This window comes from Aquila chrysaetos, chromosome W (genome assembly GCF_900496995.4).
Source record: "Aquila chrysaetos chrysaetos chromosome W, bAquChr1.4, whole genome shotgun sequence".
Classification (NCBI taxonomy): Eukaryota; Metazoa; Chordata; class Aves; order Accipitriformes; family Accipitridae; genus Aquila; species Aquila chrysaetos.
The window spans coordinates 7,821,670-7,841,589 of NC_054457.1; the positions used below are offsets into that span (position 1 = coordinate 7,821,670).

Sequence of the window (19,920 nt, forward strand, 5' to 3'; positions counted from 1 at the left end):
TTTTTTTCTTTTCTCTCCTCCGTCTCCCCCCTATCCCACCGGAGGGGGGCGGGAGGAGTGAGCGAGCGGCTGCGTGGTCCTTTGTTACCGGCTGGGCTGAAACCACGACAGTAGCATATTTTCTTTACATTGTTGGGGCGGGCAAAGGACATACTACATTTTTTTTCTGGGATTAGTGAGTGAAAAGACATCAGTCCGGTATCTGAGATTCACTGTGCTTCATTAGAAAATGGCAGTCCCAAAATTTAGTCCAAGAAAGCTCCCATATAGTTAAACATGAGGTTCAAATATTTTGAGTGGGTAGTCATAACTATAAATCATAATCTGATCGGTCCAAAACTAATTAATTTTTCATATTCCATTTCTTGCCCATAATGCAATGGGAAACATAACTTTTTTTGCATGTGTTTGTTATTTGCAGTTGCACTGAAATTGTTTCAATGAGCTTTTTCTCAAAACACCATTAGTAATCATACATTGACTGTCTGCAGCAGAAAATGTGTGTGTTATGTGTTGTACTTTTCTTTCTCCAATTTAATAGGAAATTAGGAGGATGAATTCTGCCCCACAGTCTAATTTAGGAGAGTAAATAATGATACTTGATGCTTCAAAAGGGGAGCTGTCTTCCTGCATTAGTTTCAAGATCACTCCTTAAAGCAGTTACAACTGACTGTGTGAACAGAGACAATCAGTTTCAGCAGGGGCATGAATTACAAATTTGTGCTCATACACTGGTATTATTGTATTACTAAAACTTACTAAATTTTAGTGAACTTTATAACCTGAAATGTCTTGAATGAAGCCTTATATAAAATTTAACTATTTTCCATATCTAAAGTTTACTTGTGAATGTGAATACATGTTCTTTTTCCTAAACACCTTCATTCTTTCATCAAATATGCTTGCTTTTAAATTCATTGCTTTTTCCACTGCATAAACTAGGTGGATCTGAATACTTACGAGAAGAATCTAAAGCATTTGGTTGTTATTAGCGTGGAGATAGCTGACTCACACATGCAAAAAATTAAAGAAAGAAACTTACAAATGTTCAAGTGATTTTTTTTGTTTGTTTGTTTTTGTTTTGGGGCTATACAGCACCAAACCACATCCTGTAGTACAACAGATCTTTTCCCTTTTTATTTTTATTGTGCAGTACCATTTCAAGTTAATAAAACAAACAAGAGACAATACTCTTATTCTCCATTCCCCATGTTTTATTATTTTTATTTAAATATAACATACTATACATTATTGCTCAGTGATTTTTGTTTACTTTTTCTTTTTTAAATCCCTCCCCATGTTTTCCTTTTGCTCAGGAGTCTGTTATGCTGAGGGTGACAGAAAAAAGAGGATCTGTGATACTCTAGATAGAGTGTCTGCAGTTTGCTCCCACCACAGTGGGTATTACAGTATGCCAATCATGCAGGAATCATTGATTCCTTCAAGGATTTTTTTGTTTCACCGCTATTCATGTCACAAATGGCTTCTGACTCTCTTTGGAAAAGTGATATTTCCTGGTTTTTGGCCTCTGAGCAGCATGGTGTTTTGAATACGATGATAATGATAGAGAGAACTTTATTTGTACCCTAAATGTTCTTTAAGTGGTCATCCAATACTGCATTTGTCCAATCTCACATTGAATGTTCACTGCAGGTGGTCCATTATGTCTTGTCAGTTTTAATTATCGATTACAAATTTTAAAGAACAGAAACTCACTTTTATCACGGTAGTTAAGTTTTGCTGTGACCTCCAATTACATTTAAAATGAAATTCTTATTTCCCTTTCTAGAAAAATCTCATTTGTGAAGAAGCAAGCTGGAGATAAAGTACCATGAAATATAATGTTAGCTATCAGCTAAAATGTCTCTCAAATGACTTCCTGGTTTTAAAACAGCTTACTTCATTTAAGGACAGGAAATACAATCTGACCATTTTGTATTTTATGGGAAAGCTATTGTTTTTGCTTTTTTTAAAAAAACAGCTAATATTTAAATAATAGATTAAGATTGAAGTGCTGGTTAAGCATTGACTTAAATAAGTTATAGAAGATTCCAACACCACCTGCCTTTATAGAGGTTAAATATTCTCAAACAGACACATTAAGCAAGGCTCTCCTTTGTACCAAAATACAGTTTCCAAACAATAAAAATAAAGCCTTTTTCACAACAAGAAATATTGAAGATAAAACTGCAGCATCAATATAATCTCATACTTAAAGTATTTAGAACAAAATAATATTATACTACTTTTTTTTCTTACTACAGACACTGCAAAGGCTTATTTATTTATTTAGTGGAATACAATGTGAAGAAAGTGGTACAAATTGTTTGATGTACTGTTTTCTATTTATCTGCTCTAACAAAATGAATTTCAATATGGTTACATTGGTGAGCTATCCAGAGCTCTCTAATTTTAGAGTAAAGCAAAGCATAAAACAAACCTTATGTACCTTTAATTGAACAGACTTCATATTATGCTTAACTTTGTTATACTGCAGTTGCTCAAGTTAAGCCATGGGACTAGTAACACTTCATAAAAATGTGCTGGATATTATGTATTTTGAACCTTCGGTTACTATGATGGATATGAAAGGCATGCTAAAACTGGATACCAGTATGGCTTTTTGGTTAGCGCTCATATAATATACATGTGAGTAATAATCTCTGATAAATGCACGAGCATGATTTTGGATCTCCTATCCCTCAGTCCTTACTTAGGTATTGCTCCCACTATATGCCTGTGATTCTATGAGCTGGTAACAAGGGCAAATATGCTGAGTGGGCATATTAACTGAATAAGGAGTGCAGAACTGTGTTGCCTTCTTACTTACCTTTTAGAGGCCAAATTTTACACTTGGGAATTACATGCTGTTTAATTTTAATGTTTGCAATCTCAGTGGCTGTCCACATCTAGGTTCCAGCCCAATGCTTGCTGCAGAATATCACATTGATTGCAATGCATTAGATCTTGGTTCCAAATTGAAATCAGATGAATATACACACAGATGCATTGACACCCAAGTACAGATGTGGCCCCTTCTCTCAATTTCAAAATAGCAGAAAGACCCCTTGAACAAAGTATTCCTTGAAGTTTGTTCTTGAGTGCTGATAAGTAAAAAAAAAAATCCCAAACCTCTCCAACATAAAGACACCCAATACCATAAATCCAAGCACTGCTTGTTTGGTCTTTTTGCTTAAGTGCAAGACAGTTTAGTTAAAAAATGGATTATACACATTAAATTCTGCCTTTAAAGCCTTGTCTAATACCTCTTCTCAGAGTACTTATGAGGTTTTGACATTTTAACCTATCAACCTCTGTGTGAAGTACTGAGAAAAAGGGAAAATAAAGAAGCAAATGAGGAAAACATTTCAAATCAAAAAGATATTTAACATCCTATTAAATAAATAACTTAGAAATAAAAAGGAATGAAGTTAGAACATACAAGCAAACCACACTGTTCATTTTGTTAGAACAGTTTTACACTACTTTGCTTATACTCCTTAATCCTATCCATTCTTCCACAAGGCTTCTCCAGAAATGTCATTATTTGTGCATGTGATCCAAGTGCTTCCAGTAAATGCTAGCATGTCTAACTGTTCATTGGATCATTAGGCTTGAATGAGCAATTAAGGTCTTTGATATGAGTTAGTAATCTATAAATAACTTTCCCCACGAAGATCATTCAACAGATTGTCTCAAGTCCCTTAAGTTCTGTCTCAGAGATTAAAAAAAATTGTTCACATTGGCAATAACTTCCATCCCATTTGATCCAGCTTGTATCTTGATTATAAGATATGATACCAAACTAAATAAAAGTATTTCATGTGCCAGCAATGAGTACAAAACCTTCAAAGGCTTCCCCTGCTCTCTTTACAAACAAGCAGATGTCTGCACTATTTCCTTGCATTTACTCTTCAAGAGGATTACCAAATATTCTTGACATAAGAGCCTTTGATTCAACTGCATCAATAAAATATTTCCTTCATCTATGGCATTACTACCATTGGAAGAAAGTGAGCTGAAGTGTTTTTCCTTCTTGTTTTCTGTCCTCTCTTTGTGGCTCCCCTTCCATTCAGGGCCACGAACATTTGCCTTCCATTGTGCTTCCAATTTAAGGAAGCATATGTGTTATATCCATTTTCTTCTATTCTTTCCTTCAATTTGCAATCACTGTTAAACTCCTTCTGTTAAAAGAAGAAAATAAATGCACAAATTCAGAATAAACATAATCTTTCAGAGTTGCAGCATACTGAAGGTAAATAATTTCTAAAAATGTTTTGGAAGATTTGAGTGTTCTGTATGTGATGCCCTTTTAGGATTCTACAGTGTATTTTAAATAAAAATTTAACTGTGTCCATAGCATTTAAAGCAACATCAGTTAGACTGCAAAAAGTGAAACCAACAAAAGACATAATCAATTATTCAGTGCATAATTATAGCAGTAAAATGATATAATTCACTCACAGCCAAAATGAAACTTCCCTGTATTGGAATATGGCAACAATATTAAATCAAATTCTCAGTCATAAACTCAAAGTATGAGGTAGCAATCTTGGAATGATTCTTCATATTTCAGTTCTAACAAATATAACCCTTAAAATATCTTGAACCAGATTACTGATACCATATGTTAAACAAATATGCATGGCATAGGCCTACTTCTTATTTAAAGTAAGATCCTTTACACCACATTGACCATGAAAAAGGGCTTTTTTGGATGGGTACAAATCACTGTTATGCTGCTGTTACAATGGATGTGAGGCCTGTTTACTTTGCTGAACTGAAGAGGGGCTTAGCCTAAAAAAGAATCATATATGATCCTGTATCTTATTGACTAAGTAAACTTGAAAGCAATTTTGTGTAGGGTACCAGGGATGAAGGTTTTCCATTTTAAAAGGATAAACTGTTGTCACTTTGTTAGAAAGGATAAAAAAATACAAGCATGTGGAAGCATGCAGGGGAAGACTATTTTTTTTTCTATAATGTTAAATGCACTTTTATGCCAAGAATGCTTTTTTTTCACAAACAAGTAATTCCTACATATAAAAAACCAGTTTGATCAAGTTACTTATATTCCATTTAGAAAGCTTTTGAAAGTAGGACATTTACAACATACTTAAATAACAGCCAAAAATTAGCATTTTGTTGTTTCTGCTTTTCAGAAAACAGGATGTTATTTCACAGCTCAGGCAGAAGCATGTCAGAATCTCAGAGTATGATATACTAACTACATGTGGTATTTTTAATGTGTCTGTGAACAAGATGAGAAATATGTCTGAATAATAAAAGAATTTTCATGGTACAAATGAGAATTTCAGGGTTGTTTTATCTTTTATTATAATCAAAATCCTTAGATATTCAGCTAATAAAGTTATAAAGTATCCACATTGATAAAATGGACATAAGAATATTTAAAAAATATATTTTCCATTCCTATTAATTTAAATTAGAATTTTTAAACTAGTTAATGTTCAGTACTTTGATACAGTAAGAATTTTCAGGTCTATAATTAATGTTTTACTTAGTTGCTGCTAAGACTACAGAACACATGCTTGTTTTCCTAACAGAATTGTGCATATTCAAACTCAGTTTGGCTCCCAAAATGCACTTCAATTTTGGGATTAGTAGTTAGTTGAACAATGACTGTTGGGGAAGACACTATCAAGCGAAGACTCTCTGCAAAATGACCCTTGATACTGCCTGTAGTCACAAAGCTACATACAGATCATTTAACTTTTACTTGCTTTAATATGCCACCTCCTGCTTCAAGGTATTAAGGCGGCAGGTGACCGTCACTCACAGTTCTAAATTGCAGTAATTTCTCCTACCTGCCAGCACCTTATTTTGTTAAAGTAACCAAATAGTGAGTCTTCCTTTGCTCTCTCATTCTAACCAAAGTCAGTCAAATGGCAACCTATTTGATAAACACAGAAACAGTCTTACTTGACTTGTTTTCCCAAATGCAGAATTGTACTCGAATACAAACTTTTATCTCTATTCTTAAATAATACAGAGAACAGATGATGTGATGTGGTTAAGAAGTATTATTGGCAGGGGTCTGAGTGTTAGCCCAGGACTGCTTTGCTCATTTCAAACAAATTTCAGTATAACCCTGCACCAATGTCTATTGTGCACATGCTTAAGAGTGTTTTTACAACTTTTATTGGTTCTGTTTTTCATATCCATCTGCAAGCTGCCACACTGTAATAATACGAATCTAACTGCAGGTCTTGGGAGGATGGGAAAAAATAACAACAGAAGCATTCTTGAAATCTCTGAAGTATTATGGAATAGGTTTTGATAAGTAATTATGTTGTGATTTTATGATGTGAATATCACATCAGCTGGAATTAAAAAAAAGGCTTTCCACATTCATATCCTCCTGTCAACACTATTTCTAATACACTGCGAATTACTGAATCTTATGGCAGCAGTTTCCACTTATGGTACATGAAAGCTGCTCTGCCTTCTTTTGTGTGTGTATAGGGTTGGAATGAACTCTCACCACACTAGCTGTGGCTAACAACTTGGGTAGGAAAACTTATCTCAGGCTTTGGGATGGATCATCACAAACAACTAAGTTAAACACTGTTCACTGAGACATGTGAATTGACTATGGTGATTTATGCTAACACCTTCACATATGTCCAGAAGCATACCCATGATCAATGAATGGAGCTTAACTGACAAATGGTAACTTTGTCAGCAACTCAGTATACCCTTATACCTCTCAGTGGTGCAGGACTGAGCACTGATCATCCTGTATTTCTGACCAGTGTAATTTTAGAAATTAAAATTCACATTTATGGGAGCTTAAGAAACATTTTTCTGTCCTGGTCTTTCCTCAGTGTGATTCTTTGACACTGCCCAGGAGTTTAGAAGCTCAGAAGTAACCTTATGAACCAGGAGTGACTAGCCACAGTACAGATGAGGGAGGACAGTTTATATAGTTTGTATGAACTAAATTCACCCTGTAGAAATGCTTCCTTAAAAAAAAGAGGGCCAAATGACTTCAACCCCCTCGAGTCTCAGTTGATTCTGCTGGTAGTCTCAGACTGGCATTACTTCATCATTTTCAGCAGAGGTAGGCTTAGCTATGTTGCCTGAGGATAAACCCAGCCCCAGTACCTATCTGTGAAATGCTCTCTTTAAAGCCTATGGATGTTCTGAATACTGAGCAATCTGAAGATTGGCTCATAACCTTTGCAGATGACTTGAATAAGTTTACATTTATGTGGGCTCAAACTCACTGGAACTGGCAAAAAGCTGCAAAATTACAAACCAAACCAGATGTAATACCAGAACAATATTTGGATAGTTACTGGTTTTTGTTTGGGTTTTTTTGTTGTTTGTTTGTTTGTGTTTTTTTTTTTTTACTGAAAGTATCAGTAACCCTAAACTTACGCAAATACAAATAGAGTATATATGGACAATTTTCAAATGATATCCAAATTCTGCTCAGTTAAAGCTTATCTGTCTTCTGGTATATAAGTATCTGTCTCTCTGTGCTGCCCATAATCTTGTGTATTAAATAATACAGTCAATATAAAGCTGGCTACTCTAGAAATCTTTTTGGCAGTCATAATTTGATAATTTGGTGTGTCTCCTCCATCAGCTGAAGTTTACAAGATTTTAGGTACACTTTATCCCCCTGGAATTACTGATAAATGTGGCTGTACTGCAGAAACAACAGGGAAAACTAGTCTTAAAGATTACATTTTGTAGGACCCTCTCCATCGGCCACTACTTAATAAGAAACCTGACTCAAGCAGTAAGCATGATAAATCCCCCAGCAGCTGCTTTGGTATGATATGAGCCTTACAAACACCAGGGAGCTTGTGGAGAGGGGGGCTGCTGGTTTACCACAGGATGAAATTTTGATGAACAGCTCATTTCAGCTCTAAGTAGTAGTAATACACAGTCAAGTAGGGTTTTCAGTAGGTAAGAGAGGGAACTGTGCTGACTACTGCAATCCATTTGGAAGATAAAAAATACTTACAGAGCCGTAGACTTTTCCTTTCTTGTTCATGGCTAAATAATAGTTGCTCTTAATGGACTTAACTGCTACAACTCCGATTTCTACAGATGTTATCTCCAATATGCCTAAAAAATAAAAATTGAGCTATTTAATCACTTCATTAGAGGATTTTCTCACTATAGAAAAGACCAATAAACCTGAAAATACTAAACTTCTAATATTCAGAACCAACGACCAACAAACTTTAGCAACATTCTCCAAATCATTTAAAGAATATACACAAACATTGTTTCAATTAACATTTCCTTTTCTAACTCTGCATTTTAAACCCCATAAATACTGAAACAGCTCCATTCTCCTTAGGATAGATTTTTACTAAAATTTATCAGAAGATACATCTGAACCACAGCATTAAATTAAATCTATAGCATATGTCAATAGAATGTTAGATTTACCCCAATCTTCAAAAACAGTGGTAAACTATTTATTCCTTGTAGGACAGTTAGATAAACTAAATCCCTTGGCTGCACTGAGCTGATAAAATTCATTTTTGGCAAGTGTGTTGACATTTTGGGATATAGTAAGACTAACCCTAACGGCCACATTATCTTTGTCTTTCAGATATCGGAAACATTTTGCTGTGTTTGTAATATGATTAAGGTTTTTCCTTTAAAAGAAACTCTTTCTAGGATATTGGATGGCTCAAGGGGCCAGTAATGGGAGACAGAGCTTTTAATCTCTATATTTTCTGCCTAAGAGCATACTGATTTGGGAGTAGTAGAAGTTACTGCAACTTACATAGTGACTTTAGAGATCCCTTTTCAGCTATTACTAGAGCAACTGGATGGCTATGTTGTTTGGGCATTGTGTCTTAATATAGGAGAAATATAGCTCCAACCACATATCTTCTAAATGGTTTATCCAGGTAGTATGCCTGGCTCCAACATTTCTTCTGCTTTCTAAAGTAGTAGTAGTCAGAACAATAGTCCATCTAACTCAATGGTCACGACAGGGGAAATTACAGGAGGGGCAAAAGTGTTGAGATTTTAAAGAAAATCATCCTAGACTAAGCCAACAAATAATGTGATGAATAGATCAGATGAAAAAAACATTGATGAGTTGCCAAGCACTTAAAAAGAAAGGAATCTGCAATAACTTCCTCCTAAATCTGTTCTATGCTTTTTGTCTGAGCAGAGAAGTACTGGAAAATACATATGTTTTTTCATTTACTTAAAAATTCCTTATGGTAACCACACACCAACTGAAGCCAAGAGTGTAACTTAGTATTCAGTGCTTTTTCTGGAAATGCTGATTTTCTGTCCCTGAAAACTGAATGCAATCTGTTCAGACTGTGGAACCATGTGGACTTCAGTGTGCAGTGAGGTGAGGAGGAAGTTTTTTCACTGAATTTTTTTTTTTAAATGGCTGCTTTATATACAATGCAAAAGCCATTCTGTATGGCCATTGTACTGGTCTATGCAATTCAGGATTAACAGAGGAGTTGAGGCTTTGATGGTAGCTGGGCAGCGGCTGTGAATCAAGCATGACAAGGTAATAGCTGATTTTTATTGGGAAGCAAACTGTTTATGTGCATGAAAAAGAGAGAGAATATCAGACTAAACAATTTAACATGAAAGACCTCCTTTTATTGTCAAGAAAGGAGAGGTGGCCTTTCCTGGATGCATTTTTTTAATATATAAATTACATACATTTTGATATGAAGATATATAAATTCTAGTGCAATTATCAGAGGCTTTGTATTTACTTAGCAAGAAGCATTAGGTTGGCCACAGCTACAATGTCTAGAGTCTTTGCATATGAGAGAGACTTCAGTGAGAACTGCAAGATAAACAATAGGTCTAAGATCTAGTAAAGCCCTTCAGAAAATGGGTCATATTAAACCAGAAATAATAATAAAAAACATGTTTCTTATCCAAACCTACAAAGAGCTGAAAGAGGAGGATTATTTTGTTTTAATTTCTTTGTGAGTGCCTCAGAATAGAAATATTGATATCAAAATGCAAATATAAATGTTGATAGCCACAATTGATCATGTATTATTAAAAAACAATTATAAAGCCTTCTGCTGTAAGGTTTTTATGGTAAGATTCTTAATTGCAGCATGAAAAATCAGCATTGCTAAGGATGGAGTTGCACATATAAACTAAAAAAACTTCACATGTGCTGTGACAGATCTGAATATCCACTGAGTTTCTTACAGCTGTGTGAGAACAATTCTGCGCTAATAGCCACTCAGGCTTGAAACCCAATGGACTTGAACAAACAGAGTGAAGACACAAGTTACATATGACACTGGAAGTCTGCTACCTGTAAGGGGGTAAGAACAACAGTTCCCAAAATCAGCTCACTCCATCATCAGTGGTATCCAACTCAGTAGCAGCAAAGGCCCCTCTGATATCTGGAGCTGCCTAACTACTGCCAAGCAGAAAAAGATATAGCCAGTTAGATAAATGAAAACTCTAAACATAACTTCCATTAGTTACTTATATGTAATGTTAGCTTGAGAATTAGCACAAGGTGCTTAGGTGGAAATAAGAGGAGCTATAACTTAGGGGAACTCTGTAATCTAGGAAGACCCAGAAAATGTGAGGGAAGAGTCAGTTAAGACCTACGACCTACTTTTAAGGCTAACTTGTCTGCTGTTGCAAAGGATCCATATATCATTTTCCATATGTAAGATGAAGAGAATTATACTGTCTAATCTCAAAAAAAGTTGTGAGGGCTCATTAATTAGGTCTTGATAGCCAGCTCATATATACCAGTGTCATGGCATTGATGCAAGCAGATCAGTGAGTCCATACCAGCGAAGGCCTATTATGTTTGTATTACTCTTAAAATGTTGCTTATTTTCACAGCAAAGAAAAGCCAAAGTTGCTTTCTTGATTTTCTGCAAGAGCATTAATATAGAGCAGTGGTCTTTAATATTTCCCTCCCATGGGTCATCCCCTAAAGTATTTGTGCTCAAAATTAAACACAGTTGAGTGCCTTAAGTTATATGGGTGACAAGCTATTAGAGGGTAAGAACGTGGTGTGAATACTGCTACAATGCCCACTTCTTTTTACGAGTGACATGGGTTTTTTGGTATTTTCCATGCCAAAAAGTGATGAGAAGAATTTAGTTAAGTCTTTCTACAGAAATCAATTGCTGTAACCAAACTGTGAAACCAGTAAAACTAGGCTGGGTGCATTTCTAACAGCAGCAGTAACAAAAAAAAAACAAAACAAAAAAAAGGAGATACTGGCATAACTTGTGCCATTATTAATTTTTTTATGTTGAAATGTATTAAACTGAGTTATATTTTGTCATATAATCCTTGTAACAATAACACCATATTAGACCATTTCAATTGACTCTTACACTTGTGAAATTTTTGAGTGCAGCTGAAGGAGAACAGTGCTTAAATAAGAAACTTGCACTGAATTAACCTATTTTAACTGTTTTTCACTTGAATGTTGGAGATAGATACACTGCTCTTCAGTACAATACCCAATGGGGCAGCTGAAAGGAGGTCATGAGGACAAATGTTAGTACATTTACATTATATACCAGAGTAACTAGCTAGATTATACCTAGTTATGCTATTTAACTGGAGCCAAATGTAGCTGAATTCTTTGGAACTATGATCAGTTTGATCACCAATGATCCTGGATTTATTCTCACTGAGTGTGTTTTGTGTATTTGGAAGTTGAAAAATGTTATATAATTTTCAGTGATAATTTTGCATATTCTAACCTCTGCAGTATTTTGGGGGGAGAAGGGGGAATTTTAATAGCTGTTTTTCTTTCAAATAAATATAATACTCTTGAGCTATTACCCCTTGGATAACAGGGGTCTAATTTGGTACTTCACTGGAGTTACATGCTAGTTACAAGCACAGAACTAGCTTTTGTCTAGATTGCAAATTATTCAGCATTATTTACAGATTTTCTCAGGATGAGATTCTCTCATGAGTTTGATAGGAATCTTTTCATAGGTGTCAGTGATGTAGACAGAAATTTCAGAGGTCAGCATGAGAGCACCAACTCATATGACATGGATCTACAAGCAGAAGTCATAAGGACTTTCCAGAACTTTGAAATAGACTGGATTTAAATCAAATTACTTTGATGTAAGGGTGAAAATATGTATTTGATTATTCTTGAGTCATTATTAAATTCAGCAGGAACGTATAAGAAAAAGAAATTGAGACATACAGCATGAAGCTTAAAACTATAGTGTTTTCACCATCTAATGAAACTGACTTCTTTGAGGGCACACAAAATTTTGTATTTTCCTCAAGGTTTATATAGTAGAGTCATGGGCCGCAATTGGACTTCTATACTACTGCAATGAAAAACATCATTTCCATGGGCTCTCAAGATTAACTCTGTAAAGTTTCATATTCTTCAAGTGCTGCAGGCTTGGAGGTAAGAGCCGATGTGTAGTCATAGACAATATGGCTGAAAGGATGCCAGACCACTGAGGGTACTCCACTGGCCTTAGTTACAAAAACCATTCTTGACAGATGATTGTTCTCAGACACCTTCAAAAATGAGATTCTATGACCTCCTGGGTAACCTATTCCACTATCTACATTAGAAAGTTTTTCTAGTATCTAATTTAAATGGCCTTGTTGCAATTTGGGCCCATTAATTCTTGTTTAAACTGTAAACTAACATGAAAAAGAGATTATTTTTTTTTTCCTTGCAGAAACCTTTTACATATTCAGGAACTATTATCACATCTACCTATCTTACCTACCAACTTTTGCTCTCTAAACAAGCCCAGTTTTTCAATACTTTCCTTAAAGCTTTCAGATTTTCTAGACCTTTGAATGCTCCTGTTCCTTGTCCCCACAGCATGGCCATAATACTCTTATTGAAGTCTTATCATTGTTGATACATGAAGGAACATTTCATATTTCCTTCAAAGGATTTATGCATACTCATACATTTATGCATACTTCCCCTTTTTCACAGTAATATGATTATACTGATTCATGTTCAATTTGTGATCCACCACCCTTGGATATGTGGAATAAATGTAAGCAATCATTCCTCATTCTATAGTTGTGAATTTAATTACTCCTAATTAAATTTCATACTTTGCACATGTCCCTGTTAAGTGGCCTCTCATTTATTTTATCATTTCTCTAATTTGTCAATGTTGTTTTGAGTTCTTATTCAATCCTCCAAAATCCTTGCAACTAAGTTTCATATTGCCTTCAACTTTTGTAACCATATTTTCAATTCTTTCATTCAAGTTATTAATGATTTTTTTATTAGGAGATACCTTGAAGAGACTCTTGTGGAACTTGATGCCTCTGTTCAGATTGGCAGTGAAAAACTGCTAATTCCCGAGTATGGCTTTCCATACTGTAAGACTTTCACTTAGATTTTGCTTGCTGATCTTGGTTAAGAGAGTATCATTAGAGACATTAGTTTCAAAAATCTTTCCCAAATTTATGGTATCTACTGCTTCTCTCCTATACATGAAGATTTTTATCTCATCACAGATGAAAGTTAGGTTGGTTTGGTATTAATTCTCTGATTAATTCTCTTTGGTTAATTTCTTAGGTGCTTATAACATATATTTAAAAATTACTTTTCCCATATTTTTTCTCAGGATATGCTGACTTGTCTCTAGGTCTTTGGTTTTTTTTCCCTTTTTTAAGAGAGGTATTATATTTACTACTTCCTCAGTCATCTGGGGAGTCATTTTTCTCCTCAAGTTTTCAGAATGAATCTCTAGAGGCTTGGCTGACCTACTCAGTAGAGCAAGTAAATTTTATCAAGTAAAAACCAGATAAATCACCCAACTCATTTTCATCTTGTTCTTTTTCTATTCCAACCTATGTCAGCTTCTCCTTGGAGCTCATGTTTCTTTTCTGTGAAGATTGAAACAAAAAAAAGGCATTTCAAATACTACTTTGTATGTTTCTTGTATCTGATTTTATACCATTGCTTGGGCTCAGGCATTTTCATGGCTTAAAACTTTTCACTCCAAGAAAATGTGTAAAGTAAATAATTTCCATGGTATAATTTGACTTGTAATTAGGCTTGATAATAAGCACTACAAAAACTTAATATTTTTTGGGGGAAAATTCTCATCATAGTTAATTGTTTCTGGTTCCATGCTCTTTAGGAACGTGGAAAGGAAAACATAATAATAATAATAAAAAAAATAAAATAATTCTGTGGCCTCCATTATGGTTTTAAAACAGATAGCACACTATTATTTTACAGCTGTAACTCTGTAAACTTCAACAATTACAACTAATCCACTTTGACCACATCCACTTTAAAAGCACGGTTTTCAATACCCAAACCATTTCCAACTCATTATAATTATAAACATTTTAAATATCAACTTGAGATGTGCCCTGTAGCTATGCACGTGCTCTCTTTACAGGTCCCAAAGGCTAGAAACATATTTCCAATAGAAACCAAATATATTTAACTTAAATAAACTGTATTTTTATAGTTTGTAAGTGATCATTATATAAATGACAAGGCAACAGAAAGCTGACTGGCTGTCTTGCTCCGCACAGAGGGACTGTAAAAAATAAGTGAAAAATTTCATTTACGTAATTCTGTGCACTAATTCCAAATGTCCTATGTTCTTATAAAAATGCTGGTAATATGAAGCAAAAAAATTAAAAAATATCCTAGAACTTGTGTGAAATTATGTCAAGCAATTTGTTAGGAAACAGACAACTTGACAGAGTATCAGATATATTATCAAGGCAGTACTGCAATGGATCCAAACAATGAGAACCACTGGATTCTGGGACCAAATTCAACTTTGCAGTGTGAGGCAGTGACAATTTTTCTGTAGCTGCGTCATTTGTGTAATAAGTTCTTAAAATGCACTTCAAACATTTGCAACCCTAGTTGCAGTCCTCTTAATGTAGAGGAACAGGACCACCTTGCATCTTCCTCCCCCATTCTGAGCCTTCCCCTTTCAGAGATGATTCCATATATGTGGCAATCCACAGGCAGTCCCTCCCTCCCTTGCCTTTTCTTCTGTCTGCAGAAATACCGCAGATGAAGAGTGAGTTCAGATGGATGGAATGTGATGATGACTGAGAGCTTCTGAAACTTTCCAGTTTCCCAAATTGTGACAAGAAGCTGCTGGGCCTGTAACTGGAGAGGGGGGAACTTGGTAATGTTCCTCTAAACTGACTTTTCAGAACTTTGGTTTGGTCACCCTCCAGGGAGCTTCTCTGAAGGGGTTCCTTTGACTGGCATTGGCTTGGGTCAAACAAAGTTGATGATAAGGCATAACATTAAAGATCTGCTAGTTCAAAAAGCTGCTCCTAGTAGGTGGCTTGAAAAAAGGTGGTTTGAGGCAATGAGAAGATTGGTTGGATGTGGTTTTGAAAGAGAAGAGTGAAGTGCCACTGACTCTATTTCCATTCTGTTTCACCATTTACACCTGTGCAAAGCAAGTTGAAAACATCCCCAAATCAGAAGTTATACTGTTATTCCTATCTTTTATTTGTTTTGCATAAGAATTACTGACAACAGAAAGATGATGGTGGAGTAGAAGATGAAACAAACCTAGGAAACTGAAGATGGGCTAAGTAAGACTTGCCTTTGGAAGCTTTTCCAATGAAGCAAAGTAGTTCCACTAAAATGTAATCTTATGGACTTTGTGGTTGTCTTTGGAAGGCAGCTTAAGATACAAATCTCACAACCCACGATGGCACACTTATGGGCAGAAATCACAAATAAGAACCAACCTGAACCATAACCCGAGCTTTGACTTAAAACTAAAAATATTATTTGAAGTTAAAATCAGTTCAGTGCTTTTTATTATTATTTAATATTTGCTGAGACCTCCTCTAAATCAGAAGTAAAAGTACTGAAAGACCACAAAGCAAGCTGCTACTGTGTCATATTTAGATCAACTATAGCCAAAATGTGAATGTCCCATGAGCTTTCCAGTCCAATTCCCACATCTGATGCATTTGGATAAGCCTCAGATAAGTATCCAAATTTGTGGAAGGCTGTGGAAACAAGACCTCTGAGCCTTCCTGCATTAGCACAATATCACCACAAGATGTGAAATCTCCATGGTGTGTAAAGACCATATAAAAGACTAATTATTAGAGCCCTTTCTCAGACCCACAAGGGGATTAAAGGAAAATAAGCTGCTTCTCCTTTCCTTATCTACTGCTTTTATGACTTTAATTTCAGAGCAGAGCAAGGACCACTCAACCAATGTTCCTCTGTAGACCAGATGATAAATGAAAGGGTGGCAGCAATAGGGTACATTGGAAGAGAACCTCGTTAGTGATGCAATAGCGAGAGCAAAGAGGAGTATAAAGTCCTCCAAAGGAGGAGTTTAAGTTTAGCTACAAGAATGGCAGGAATCAATTTACGCTAGTATACATCTTGACATGCAAAAGAAATTAATTCAGGAGCACAGTTAGTCTGCATTTTCCCCTCTAGTCGGTGAAGAGAGCTAGGCAACTCCAAAGAACACCACCACTCCCTCTATTAAATGTCCAAAGTTAGATGGGTTAAACTTAAGCAAAGGAAATGCAAGAAGTGACTTTGAGGACACATCTATACTATCAGTTAAGATGAGTTCAGATCTGCCCTCACCTTGTCCATTACTTTCATCACTTACATGCAAGAACGTCAACAGATTTAGCCAAAGTGCTGGAACTATCTTGCGGGAAGGAAGTTAAATGCATTTGCTTCCTTCACGTGGATTTAATTCATGCTGTGGAGATGGGATGGCTACAGGTAGAGCCAACTGTACCTAGCTCTGTTAATCAGAGCTCAGATTTCTTGAGCTCCATGCTTTGAGCCAAGACAGGAAAAGGTACAGCCAGCTATGTGAATGTTGATGGAAAATATAAGGGTCTGAAGATCTCAGCGTGCTTGACCCCAACATCGCAAAATTTGATAACTTGTAGATTAGACACAGACAGTGTCAGAATTCATTATCTGAACTGTTTCTGGGATGGAGGAGTTAAAACTGATGACTCATACTGACCAAGGAATGATAGCAATTAACATGCCAAGAGAAAAAAAGGAAAACAAAAAAAACCCACCCCCACCTAGTATACATGGTTAGATGCAGGGTTCTAGTTGTCTGATTTGTTAGCTTTCTTGACAAAGATGGCTTAAGGAGTTTCAGCCCTCCATTCCCCTAGATACTTTTTCCTGCCTCTGTGCTAAAGTTCACTAATTCTTCAAATATAACTGTTTGTGGAGCAGCACTATAAACAAAATCATTGGAATGATCTGGCTTGGAAATAACTCTCAACAGAAAACAAATCAACCTAAAACCCTAAGGACTAAACAATCCAAGTTTTTGCAGTCATTCCTAGTAGTATATGTTTTCTAGACCTATTGCTCTCTTTACAGTCTCTTTCCAATTGGCTAAATTTTTTGAAGTGAGGTGCCCAAGAATGGACCTATGGTCTTCTAAGGCCTGATGGGTACTGAATTGAGCAGAAAGATTACTTCATGTGTTTATAAGGAAACTTGGATCCCAATCCAAATCCTAATCGAAACTTGGCAGTCCATATATGTTTCCATTTAGTAGACAGAACCAGGCACTCAGGATTTCTGCCAAATCTTAAATTTCTAGGTCTTCACAGAAACACACAGGACAGTCAAAAGCTTATAAGACTAGTATAGCTCAGTAAATTTTCTCAGGGGTGTATGGAGCTGCCTATTTCAACCTGGGTGGAATCCTGTATTATCTTTCACATTCATAATCATTGTGTTCACCTCCTGTATTTTACCATTTGTATAAGTTTCAATGTGAATAACAGCAAAGTGAAAGAAACTGGATGGAGTTAAGTCTGTTCCATTTATTGCCCATCCTAACACACAAGGAATAATACATAGGCAGTGGCACTGCAGAAGAAACAGTCAAACACATGGTGACTGCCAGGAGAAGTAGCTGTCCATCACCTGCAATCTCTGGAAAGATAGGTCTTCACTACTCAGGCAGTCAGCTGCTGCTCAGTCAGAAGCTCCTAGCAGATACAGTACATATATTCACAAATGGGGCACAAATTATAATTAAATGGAGCCAATCACTACTTAGACGCTGACAGGTATGAGCAGACAGAAGTGAGCCGGGGTGCTAAAGCAGTCAGAGTATGTACAAACAGATGAAAAAAGGTATCCCTATGAGAGATTGTATGAAAGTTGTGACACATTGTATTAGGTTTGCGTGGCAAGGTTTTGGTAGCAGGGGGGCTACAGGGGTGGCTTCTGTGAAAAGATGCTAGAAGCTTCCCCTGTATCCCATGGAGCCAGCGCCAGCAGGCTCCAAGATGGACTTGCCCCTGGCCAAAGCTGGGCAACAGCAGCTGGAAGAGAGGAGTGAGAATATGTGAGAGAAAAAACTCTGCAGACACCAAGGTCAGTGAAGGAGGGAGAGGAGGTGTTCCAGGCGCTGGAGCAGAGATTCCCCTGCAGCCCGTGGTGAAGACCATGGTGAGGCAGGCTGTCCCCCTGCAGCCCAGGGAGGTCCATGGTGGAGCAGATATCCACCTGCAGCCCGTGGAAGACCCCACGCTGGAGCAGGTGGATGCACCCAAAGGAGGCTGTGACCCTGTGGAAAGCCTGCACTGGAGCAGGCTCCTGGCCGGACCTGTGACCCCATGGAGAGAGGAGCCTATGCTGGAGCAGGTTTTCTGGCAGGACTTGTGACCCCGTGGAGGACCCGCGCTGGAGCAGTCTGTTCCTGAAGGACTGCACCCCATGGAAAGGACATGCGGAAAGGACCCATGCTGGAGCAGTTAATGAAGAACTGCAGCCCGTGGGAAGGACTCATGTTGGAGAAGTTCATGGAGGACTGTCTCCCGTGGGAGGGACCCCATGTTGGAGCAGGGGGAAGAGTGTGAGGAGGAATGAGCGGCAGAGACAATGTGTGATGAACTGACCATAACCCTCATTCCCCGTCCCCCTGCATTGCTTGGCGGGGAGGAGGTAGAGAAGTCGTGAGTGAAGTTGAGCCCAGGAAGAAGGGAGGGGTGGGGGGAAGGTGTTTTAAGATTTGGTTTTATTTCTAATTACCCTACTCTGGTTGATTGGTAATAAATTAAATTAATTGCCTGTGATAGTAATTGCTGAGTGATCTCCCTGTCCTTATCTTGACCCACGAGGCTTTCATCATATTTTTCTCCCCCTGTCCAGCTGAGGAGGGGGAGTGATAGAGTGGCTTGGTGGGCACCTGGCATCCAGCCAAGATCAACCCACCACACTTATAAAACTCAGTGTGCTGCAGATGGCCTCTGCTACTTGTCTCTCAACAATCTTTATCCAAATGACAGGTTTGTTGCCTCCTACTGAGACTGTCTGACACATACTGTAGCTGTTGTTCTAGCTAAGGCTACTCAGCTGCACATCAAAATGAGACAACAGTTTCAGTTTCATTCAACAGTTATGTTTAATTTTGGGCCTCATTTGTTCTTATGATGGATGTTGTGGTTTGACCCCAGCCAGCAACTAAGCACCACGCAGCCGCTCACTCACTCCCCCCCACCCAGTGGGATGGGGGAGAGAATCGGAAAAAAAAAAAAAAGTAAAACTCGTGGGTTGAGATAAGAATGATTTAATAACTTAAGTAAAATAAAATGTAATACCAACAATAATAATAATAAAATATAACAAAAATAATAATTGTAATAAAAGGAATATAATAAAATTTTTTAAAAAAGAAAAATAAAACCCAAGAAAAAAAACCAAACAAACAAGTGATGCACAATGCAATTGCTCACCACCCACTGACCAATGCCCGAGCAGCGATCCACCCCTCCCAATCAACTCCCCCCAGTTTATATACTGGGCATGATGTTCTATGGTATGGAAGATCCCTTTGGCTAGTTCAGGTCAGCTGTCCTGGCTATGCTCCCTCCCAGCTTCTTGTGCACCTGCTTGCTGGCAGAGCATGGGAAACTGAACAA

The 19,920-nt window shown here is 37.0% G+C and overlaps 1 protein-coding gene across 2 annotated transcripts in view; it reads right to left on the reverse strand.

Annotated features, from left to right (window-relative positions):
* Window positions 1-3,430: 3,430 nt before the first annotated feature.
* LOC121232827 (fibroblast growth factor 10-like) overlaps window positions 3,431-19,920 on the reverse strand; it is a 73,803-nt gene continuing 57,313 nt past the window's right edge. For both annotated transcript variants that reach the window (XM_041121272.1, XM_041121271.1), the window contains exons 4-5: window positions 8,000-8,103; window positions 3,431-4,184 (exon numbers count right to left, since the gene is read on the reverse strand). In XM_041121272.1, coding sequence (XP_040977206.1) covers window positions 3,987-4,184; window positions 8,000-8,103 — 302 coding nt within the window. In that variant the 3' untranslated portion in view covers window positions 3,431-3,986. The remainder of the gene's footprint in view (window positions 4,185-7,999; window positions 8,104-19,920) is intronic.